The sequence below is a fragment of the Parasteatoda tepidariorum genome, chromosome 4 (assembly GCF_043381705.1).
Source record: "Parasteatoda tepidariorum isolate YZ-2023 chromosome 4, CAS_Ptep_4.0, whole genome shotgun sequence".
In the NCBI taxonomy this organism is placed as follows: Eukaryota; Metazoa; Arthropoda; class Arachnida; order Araneae; family Theridiidae; genus Parasteatoda; species Parasteatoda tepidariorum.
In genome coordinates, this window is record NC_092207.1 from 18198740 (window position 1) to 18209021 (window position 10282).

Here is a 10282-nt window from a genome sequence, read left to right on the forward strand (position 1 = left end):
TTCACTTATTGCAGAGATATAGGAGATCTTACAATACAATAAGTGGTATTCCATAACTTTTGTCATATCAGTGTATATTTGTTTACACTGATCTGCAATTCCTCATTACATTTTCATAAGCTTATAAGGCTTACATATTGTAAATACCTCATTCAAAATGCATTTTTAACAAATAATATTTTTAGTTTCATAAATATTTACTATTACTTCATAAAACACAATTTAGTGTATCGTATGTAATTGCAAATTAAAAATAATTTCAATTTTTAACAATGAACTCCCTTTGATGAAAGGAGTATTAAATCATTTTCATACTAGATCTTAAATTTTTTACTGCTGGCTTAGTATGTGAAGTTAAATCATTTTAATTATACGTACTCTAAAGGGAAGAAAAATGGAGGATGCATTTCAGTGAATAAAAACAAATAATTATAACTCGCAATATTGACACTAAGAACGATGCTAAAGCTTAAATTTATAATTACTTGGAACGAAAATGAGCTATTTTTTTGTTCGCATATCTAAATATGTTATATTGTTATTGTTGTCTTTGTGTTTGGTTTGAGCCGATATTAAGAAAGTTATTTTTTTTCCTATAAAATCTCAAAATATTATTTAAGCTGTAGTTATAATTGTTTTTATTTATATTACATATTGCATTTTTATTGCAGATAAATCCAAGCTGGTTTACAACTTCCACAATGAATATCAGAAGAAAAACCTAGTTTTATTTTTCCATTTACTTGTCAACGTCATTGTGTTTTTCAAGCACTCAAGGTTTACAGTTATGTGAATGTTCTATAGATTATAAACAACTGCAAAAGTTATTCGGAACAGTTAATTACTTTAAGGACATATCTATGAAAACAAAATTTAAAAAAATGCTTTTAATAGATTCTTAAAATATTAGCAGCATTCCATTCTTGAATTTTCCCAAGACGAAAACTATAACATGGATATTTCTTTTGGAAACATATCACTCTGGAACTTCACACTTTCTGATTCTGTCGTTGCAGAAGCAATAGTTCTTCCATACTATGGACACGTTTTGGACGAATTCAGGATTGCTTACGCATCAGTGCATGGTTACCTCAGTTTGGCATGCTGCATTTTTGGAATAACGTCAAATATTTTAATTATTATAGTTTTGACAAGAAAGAATATGATTTCTCCAACGAATACAATCCTAATAGGCTTAGCAGTATCTGACGTGCTTGTGATGTTTTCATACATACCTTTTGCATACCATAACTATATTAGAAAAGGACTAGAAGATAAGCATAAGTTTGCTTATAGTTGGGCAGTATTCACTTTATTACATCAACATTTCACTATTGTATGTCACAATATTTCCACTTGGCTGACTGTAACTCTCGCCATTTGGCGATTTTTAGCTATAACGTTGCCTAACCACGCTGTAGTTTGGTGTAGTATGAGCAGGGCCATATTAGCGATCGCAATCACTTATGTTATGTGCTCATTATTTGCAATTCCAGCATATTTTAACTTCGAAATATACCAATACAGAGACGAAGCGAATGACTTTATCTACCAGGTAGATTTCAGCAAGATATCTCATGAGCATAACAAATTGCTTCAGAAAGTGACATTTTGGACTTACAGCGTCTTGATGAAGCTTGTTCCGTGTGTTTTGCTCACTGGCATCAGTTTCGGACTCATAAAAGTCCTATATGAAAGAAACCAACGCCGCCATCGTCTCATGAGAAGACCTGACTCTGAAAGTAACCATGACAACACGACGCGAATGCTGTTGGTTGTGCTACTGCTATTCCTGATTACTGAATTTCCATCAGGACTTTTAGCACTGCTGACAGGCATTTTGGGTTCTGAATTTTATGAAAATGTGTATTTCAATTTCGGTGAAGTAATGGATTCTCTCGCCTTGGTAAATAACGCCATTAACTTTATTATATACTGCGTCATGAGTCGAGATTTCAGGAGCGCATTTGCCAGTCTGTTTCTGTCCAGGATGTTAACAGTAACGCCAAATGTAAGTAGCGCTCAAACTGTTTGAATAAATCCGACAATTAACTCATAGTGTATTTAAATCCGATGGGAAATCCATTGGATTTAAAATCTGGACTCTTAAAAAAGTGTAGCCAATCATATCAGTTTCGATTTGCTTCGATGGCAGAAAATGTTTTCTTACTTTAGCATACTATCATTTGCCTATTCTGTTTCTGGTGTGTTTTGTGTACGTCGAGTATATAAATACTGAAAATACAGAGCAGATGAATTCTATTTTATTCGCATGTTTAATACGTTAAACACTATGTTCACAAAATAATTTAAAGTATAGTCTTAACACGTACATTTGAAAAAAATAAACGTGGTGTTTAATGCCTTAAACAATTGAATATCCAATTTTAAGAAGTTTAAACGCGATGCCAAAGATTGTGTTTAAAGACATTGTGTACTGTGCAACTTGAAGAAATAATTTTGTAACTTAGTATTTATTTCTGTATGTTCTTTTTGGGGCTCTTTATTAATTATTTGAATTTAAAATAAGTAAAAACTCAAATAATTTATTTTTTTACTTCAAGTAGTGTGTTAATGTAGTACGACATTGTCTAATTTACGATGAAATAGAATATAGCAAGTAATGAATGTATTTAATGTGGATGTCATAAAGCTCAAAATCGTATGTTAACAATATGATTATCTTAGCTATGTAAAAAAGCATACATAAGCATATAAATGATAAAAAAAGGAGATTTAGAGAAAATCACTATGTTTTATTTGTAAAAATATTGTATTAATTTAGAAAAACATTTTAATAATTTCTACAATCAATTTAATATTAATAATAATAATTTTTAGATAATTATTGTTAATATTTTCTACATTCAATAAATTTTTATTTACTAACTCTCAAACTAATAAATTCGCAATTTATATATCATATTTAATTATATTCACAGTAACAAAGTTAAATTTTATCTTTTTTATCAGACATTATAATCCTTGCTCTCCCATGGGAATTGAAAATCTATATTGAAAAAAAAATAAAGTTATTAATTTCTTTTACAATTCTTAAATTTACTCGAGTATGAAATATATATATATATCCTTAAAACAAACTCTTTTGATAGGCATGTTTTATTTATTCTATGGTGTATTTTAAAAACTAACAATTAAAGCTAAATATTATTGAATTATTGATATTGTTTTATGGTGCTCATTGTTATTGAATAATAAACATATTCATGTTGCTGTTTCTTATTTATTCAATACCTATTTTCAGTTCACATACATTCATTTCAATTTATTTTAATATTATAGGGTATTTTGTAATGATCGTCCTTTACAAATATTTTTAGAGTCCTTATCAAAAAAGAAATTTATTTAGTGGTCACAAACAACAATTAAAGAACAACAACTAACAATTTTAACATTTAAAAAAAGCAAAAGTGCTAACAAAATCTACAAAACAACTACTGAAGAAAGCGGAACTAAAAACATCGAAATCAGAAAGATTACCGTATGGAGTAGATTAATGAAGTTGTCCTTTTTTTTACAAATATCTCTAGATTTCATTAATCAATCAATCTGGTATGGGATTCATATTTTTTTTTAACAAAATGTATATAGTATTTTGTTTAATTTTTGCCTCTTTTTTTTCCGAAAAATGCACTTAAATATACCTTTAAATCCAAATTTTTTAATTATTTATGCATTTTTATTATACATTGTTAAAAATATTGCGCATTAATACTAAGTTTGTTTCAATAAAAGTATCTACACTCAATATTGTTTAAACATCTACAAACGCCTTGCAAAAAGAAAATCCAAAATTATTTTTGCAAAGATTTCATTTTTATTATCCCTTATTAATAGCTGTTTTCTTTTATAACAGCTTCGATCTCTAAAACTATAAGGATTAATCGCATTCTAGTAAGCATGATATTTTTCAAATAGATTAAAGAGATGAGCAGTCAAAAATTAGGCAACATTGAAAATACCAACATTTTGTTGAAATACATTTTGTACCAAAAAGACCCACCCTGAATAACTTTTGATCAAATGATGGGATCTTAATGTTTAGTATTTTGCCATGTAAAATTGCATACTTTTAAATGACGTAACAAATTGTATATCCTACGATTCAATTTTTTAGACTATTATTAAATAAAATAATAAACATTAACTAAAATTTATCATTTTCGTGGAATTATCTTTGGATAAACGAATTTTACAATAGTGTTCAAAAATTTTTCAACTTGCTTAAAAAGTTCTCGCACTAAAAGTGAAATTAATATTAAGGGATCTAAAATTTAAATTGCTTTCCTGACCAAACTATGGGAGACATGTTTCCCAGATTGCGGCTACCTCCTATATTTTGGGGTCAGTATTTGGAATCCATTAAAAATAGGTTTATTCAGAGGAAGAACGTTTTTATGTTTGATTTTGCAACATATCGCCTGCATTAATTAATTGGGCTGTTTGAGATCATTCAGTCAAACCATTAAGATTTGAGTCTTTAAACGTTAAGATCCAATCATTAGATGGAAAGTTATTAATTGTCCTTTTTTTTCTTATTTTTCGCGCACTGCACAGCATTGTTTGTTTCTTTATAAAATATATAATATTCAGATTACTAAAGAAGTAAATAGATTAATTTTCATGTTTTGTAAATTAAGTAGTTAGAAGCATATTGAACTATTACATCATATATTTCATTTTTTTTGTTATCAAATTCAACAATAAATACTCAGAATAATTTTTTTCTTCCAAAATTGAAGACTTATCTAATTTTATAATTATCCTAAGGATCCTTTGATTTTTCACAATCATTTTCAGTTTATAGTAAAAGACAATCTACTTGAAGTAATTTTTAGCAAAATAGCTGAAACAATATTCCTCTGGTTATAGTTTCCCTCCTTTTATTGTTTAGGTCAAAAATTTAGAACCATCCTGTACATTTATTGATCGATGACAAGTGAAAATTACGAGATTTACATAATGTAATTTAACAATAGACATAGAAACGAACCAAATCTGCCAATAAGACAAGTATTTTAAGACCAGGATCGTTTATAAATAAAATTAACAATTAGGTATAGTTTTTATAATACTAATTTGGAAATGAAACTCAAACTTGCATAATAAACTCCCAGAACACATAATAAACTCGTAAAAATAATTAGAACTCATAATAAACTCCCAGTAAACTCGTTCTTAAAATAAAACGTATTATGACAAAGCAAAAAATCACTAGTTTTTCTTTTAAATACTTGGTGAAAAAAACAGAACAGTTTACAAACCTACGAGTAAAATTCATTCTTCTCTCATTTTTCCAACCGAACTTATTAAAATCTATAATCATTTTCATGATAGAGGGTAAAATTACATCTCATACCTGTAGTCCAAATTTCACAACTTTATTAAGGATCGATAAATTTTCAAGAAAACGGGCATAAAAGTGCCTATTTTTTCCATAAAAATTATATAAAAATATGTGTATGAACAATATATATACTCATTTTTAATTTTTGATTTGTTAACCTGAAAGTTTAAAAAATTAAATTTTTTGGAAAAGCCAACATTATGACTTAATGTTGATTTTACAGCAAGCAAGGAAAATTTAAAAAAATATGTGTTTTAAACATTAAAAAAGAATTTTATTAAACTTACGTTTAATATAAATAAAGATCAGTAATTTTTTCTTGTGTGATAAATTTCAAAGCATGAGATACAGAATCCAACGTCACAATCTAGAAAGTAGTACCGAGTTTCCTTCCTACATATCTTTTCCACAATTTCTACAATTACCTTAAAATATCCTAGTACTGCCACCTGGTGTGTAAAATGAGAAATAAAATTTTTTCCGGGCAAAGGAAATGAATTAGTTTTATTCTTATTCGCGCGTTACTACTGAACACTCCAGCCCGGAAATATCACGGGAGCGAGAAGGAGGAGGTTAAAAAACTGTTCTGATGGCGTGAAACCATCATCTCTTAATACTTGACCCGACACACGAACTCCTTTACCATTAGCAATTGTGTGCAATTCATTGTAGGTAATATAAATAATGAAGCAGATTTTTCTATTAGAAATTGAAATTAGTATGCAAAAATTCTATGCGATAATAAAACTACGAAAAATAATATCCACTTTATTAATACAAAATAATCCAAACAATACTGCCCACTAAGAAAAAATCTGACTAAAATTGCAAACTTGAAAGTTTGAAAATTATTTAATGGTTTAAATGCTGAATAACTTGAAACTTGATAAATTCAATACCAAATAGCATTTAAAGACAGTAAAAGAAAAGAAAAAAGAATGTGAAAAAAAATTTTAATCGCGTTTTTAACTATGTTCTATTTTTGGAACATTGACGTTTGGCAGGAAATTTCTATACTGACAAGGTTACGATAGCTTCAGTAGTACATTTCCTCGTTTGGAAAAAACTGGTATCCAATTAAAAGAGCATAAAAATGTAAAATGCTATTTTGGGAACTATATTAACAGTTTAAATTTTTCAAACCATTAAGTAATTATATATTTACAAGATATTCTTCAGAAATAGTTTTTAAAGTATGCCAAGAGGAACTCAATTCATGCGTTCATGACATTTTTACAAAATTGCTTCCGGCATTGTCAATTCTGTTGACTCATCAAATTTCATTTTTGTATTCGATTTTAAAATTGAGCTTTTAGTTTTTTATTCGAGTTTGACCATGCGATTTGCTTTCCTCTTCATCTCCTCCAATATTACTTTTAAAAACAACAACGTAATGAATGCTACGAACAGAACATATATGGCAGTACTTTTACTTTCGTTACTTGTACCGCCGGTACAAGTAAAAAGTACGTACTTTTACTTGTACTTCGTTACTTTTTAAATTTAGTACTTTTACTTGTACTTTCGTTACTTTTTTAGGGAAAAAGTACAAGTATTTGTAACGGAAATGTCGATTGAAATCGTTACTTTTTTCTAAAACTCGGTAAGTTTCGGTAAAAAAAAAATTTATTAAAAAAAAATGCTTATGTTTTTCTAATTTATAAAATTAATGTTCAATATATATGCATTCACAGATAACTTCGTGTTTAAATACTTTGACCTTTTAAAATTGTCATTTCGCAGTTCAAAAAAGCCGTCCTTTCCCTTTCAAGAAAGGGAAAAGACGGCTCTTTTGAACTACGAAAGGTTTCGCGATGTGAAATCGCAGGACGATTTATTGTTTGCTGCAGGTCTGGTACCTTGCATCAAATCTAATTGGTTGAAAGAAATAGCTAGGGAGGAAGCTACAAAAAAATTGGAAGGAATTGTCCAAGCTGAACACCCTGCTATAACTAATAACGTAACAGAAAAAAACCCAGGGATTTTCAATTTTCTAAAGCTGAAAACATCATGCCAGCGACAGAAGAATTTATGGCATACATGAGCTCAAATGTCGAAACGGAAAGCATATCAATTTTGAATCGATATCCAATCGTAAAAAAATTATTTGTGAAATATAACACCGCAGTACCTTCTAGTGCTCCCGTGGAGCGTTTATTCAGCGTGGCTAAGCACGTTCTGAGAAATTCTCGCAGCAGACTCAGTGACACCACTATCGAAATGCAATTATTTTGCAAAATGAATAAAAATATTAATTAGCAAGTTATTTTCATTCATTTTCGAGTTTTATGCATTTATTTAATACATTTTAAATAAAAAAAATGTTGGATTTTGTTGTTACGTTTTTCAATTTTCGTTTTGAACTCACTAATAATACATTTTTGTCTTAATACATTTTTTGCCAAATACATTTTTATCTAGTACATTTTTTGCTAAAATTATGTTTACGCCCGACCCTGCCAAACAACGCCCAGTCAAATCTCCAAGAACTTCAGAACTATTTGTGCTATTGAAAACTATTACAATTACTATTTTAACTCTTGAAAACTAGAAGGTATTAATTTAGCTGCTGATACTAAAATTCGTTTACAAATTTTAATTATTCCGTTAGGCAGATATGTTCGGAAAATGATTTTCTCGCATGACTTCAGCATTAGCCATTGTTACAAATAAAACTGTAGACTGTTCTGTTTCAACTTATACTGCACATTCAGTTATTTTTTACTAGCTCAAACATCACAAAGCTATCTGAAACCTCGTGTTTGCTTTGTTTATGTTTGTGCTTTTAAAACGCGTTTCTATAGAGTAAAACAATTTTAAATCAATGGTAATTTAAATAAATAAAAATAATAAACTAAAAATTAAAATCAATAGATAAAATTTCTTTTTCCTACAAATCCATAAAAAGTTTGACATTAAAATTATATTTGATTTTGAAATTATATTATACGATTATATTATAAAATTATATTCCAATATTCTTCCGAATTTAAAAATAAATTAATGTCCATAACTTTCAAAATTAAAAATAATTAAATAAATAACAAAAATTTTGAAAAAAACATTAAAGAACATAAGAATATTATTCAGTAAAATTTTAGGTTACTTTGAATTTTGGATTTGCTGGAAATGTACTTTTAAATCGTTACTTTTTTTGTTTAGTACTACTTGTACTTCTACTTGTACTTTTTACTCGTTACTTTTTTTAAAAAATACTTGTACTTTTACTCGTTACTTTTTAAAAGTAACGTTGCCATATATGGTACAGAATGAAGTCCACTTTGTTTTCATCTATGTTTTCTGTATAAATTAAACTTCATTGTTTGTCAGGCTTTAACTGAAAAATTTCTAGACGATTCAGAAATAGTTAAATGGCCTTGTTAGAAAATCTTTCTAACAAGGTCATTTGTTAGAAAGATTTCTAACAATGATGTTTTCTAACTTCCATTGTTTGCTGTATCATTTTTCATCTCTTAGACTTGGAGCTAAGAGAAAGCAAAGTTTCTAAATAATACAAATAAAGAAAAGGACACGCTTTTATTTGACTCACTCTAACAACAAATTCGTCATAGAAGTTAAATTCCAAAAATCAAAAAGGAGAAACTATCATTAGCAATAATCTAAACAAAACCATTGCTTAAAGCGTATTGAAAAACCACTTTATTTTAAATTTCAACTCTTACCCTTGTCAAATCTCAAAAAAAAAAATATTACAGCCCATTGAAAGCCATCACCTAGGAGTGAATTTCTTTTCAATAGTTAGCATTTTTCAACAAAAGAGAAAAATACGGAATATGAAAGAGTACATTTTTTGCTAGTTTCTAAGTATTCTGTCATTCTGTTGTCAACTACCTGCAAATTCAAGTTAAAAAAAAAGGTTGAACCTAATCCAATTAAACATCATTATTTATCTCGAATTAATATTATAATACCAATTGAATCAAATACACACAACATAATACATTGCATCACTTGAAATATGAAAATAGAGCCTTTGAAACGACAATCTTTCAACAACAAAAAAAAGTATATTAGGTTTCAAATTAATAATTTTACTTTAAAATTGTAAAATAAAATTTAATTTAGAATCTTATGCTTAACAGAGAGTTGCATGATCCTTCTACAAGCTTGTAAGTATCGTAGTAGCATTATAAAAATTGAGTTTCGGTTAACTTTTTTACCAGCAGGATAAATGTTTACAAATTATATCGAATTTCGAAAATTCATAAGAAAACCGAATAATTGTGGAGAGAGAATAAAATTAGTTCAAAAAATACTTCATATTATAAATTTTAAATATCTGAAAAATAAATATTATTTGGACTTCAATTGCTGATTAAATTCAAACTCAAAGCCATTTTGGGAACACTGGCATGTCAACGGTAAATGAATCAATAAATCGTGATTTAAATGTCTAAGTAAACTTCATAATAATTGTAGAGTCAATGCAAAAAATTAACGTAAAGGTAATCAGATAAATTTCTTTTTAATCGGAATTTCCATTAATGTATATGCGTTCATACTCATATAAGATTGTTAAATACTTTAGTTGCTTTGAAAAGAAATAAAAGCAATATAACGCGGAAATGATTCGAATAAATATTTTGAAAATCAAATTAAAGTAGTAAATATTTTGAACATCAAATATGAGCGCCAGATATTCTACTGATCATAATATAAAAATAGTCTTGTTTGAAGATTTAACAGAATTCTAAACTGACAATGGAGTATCAAACAATTCATAAGTTAACGTAAACATATGATCAAAGTTTACACAACAAATTGAAATGAAACTATAATATTTTGAAGAATTTAACATATTCTTGAGTAACAATAATTTATATATTCACATTTATTAAGAGTAAAAAATAAATTAAGCTTGAAGGAAAAGATAACTTAATAATAAAAATTCTA

The 10282-nt window shown here is 27.8% G+C and overlaps 1 protein-coding gene across 3 annotated transcripts in view; it reads left to right on the plus strand.

Annotated features, from left to right (window-relative positions):
• LOC122269728 (G-protein coupled receptor dmsr-1) overlaps nt 1-2185 on the plus strand; it is a 108392-nt gene extending 106207 nt beyond the window's left edge. For 2 of the 3 annotated variants that reach the window (XM_071179474.1, XM_043044155.2), the window contains one exon: nt 672-882. Coding sequence is in view for 1 of the 3 variants with exons in the window: in XM_071179475.1 (XP_071035576.1) it covers nt 953-2035 (1083 nt within the window). In the remaining 2 variants the exon portion in view is untranslated. Of the gene's footprint in view, nt 1-671 lie in introns of all 3 variants that reach the window. The other variant, XM_071179475.1, reaches the window with a different exon arrangement.
• Nucleotides 2186-10282: the final 8097 nt, after the last annotated feature.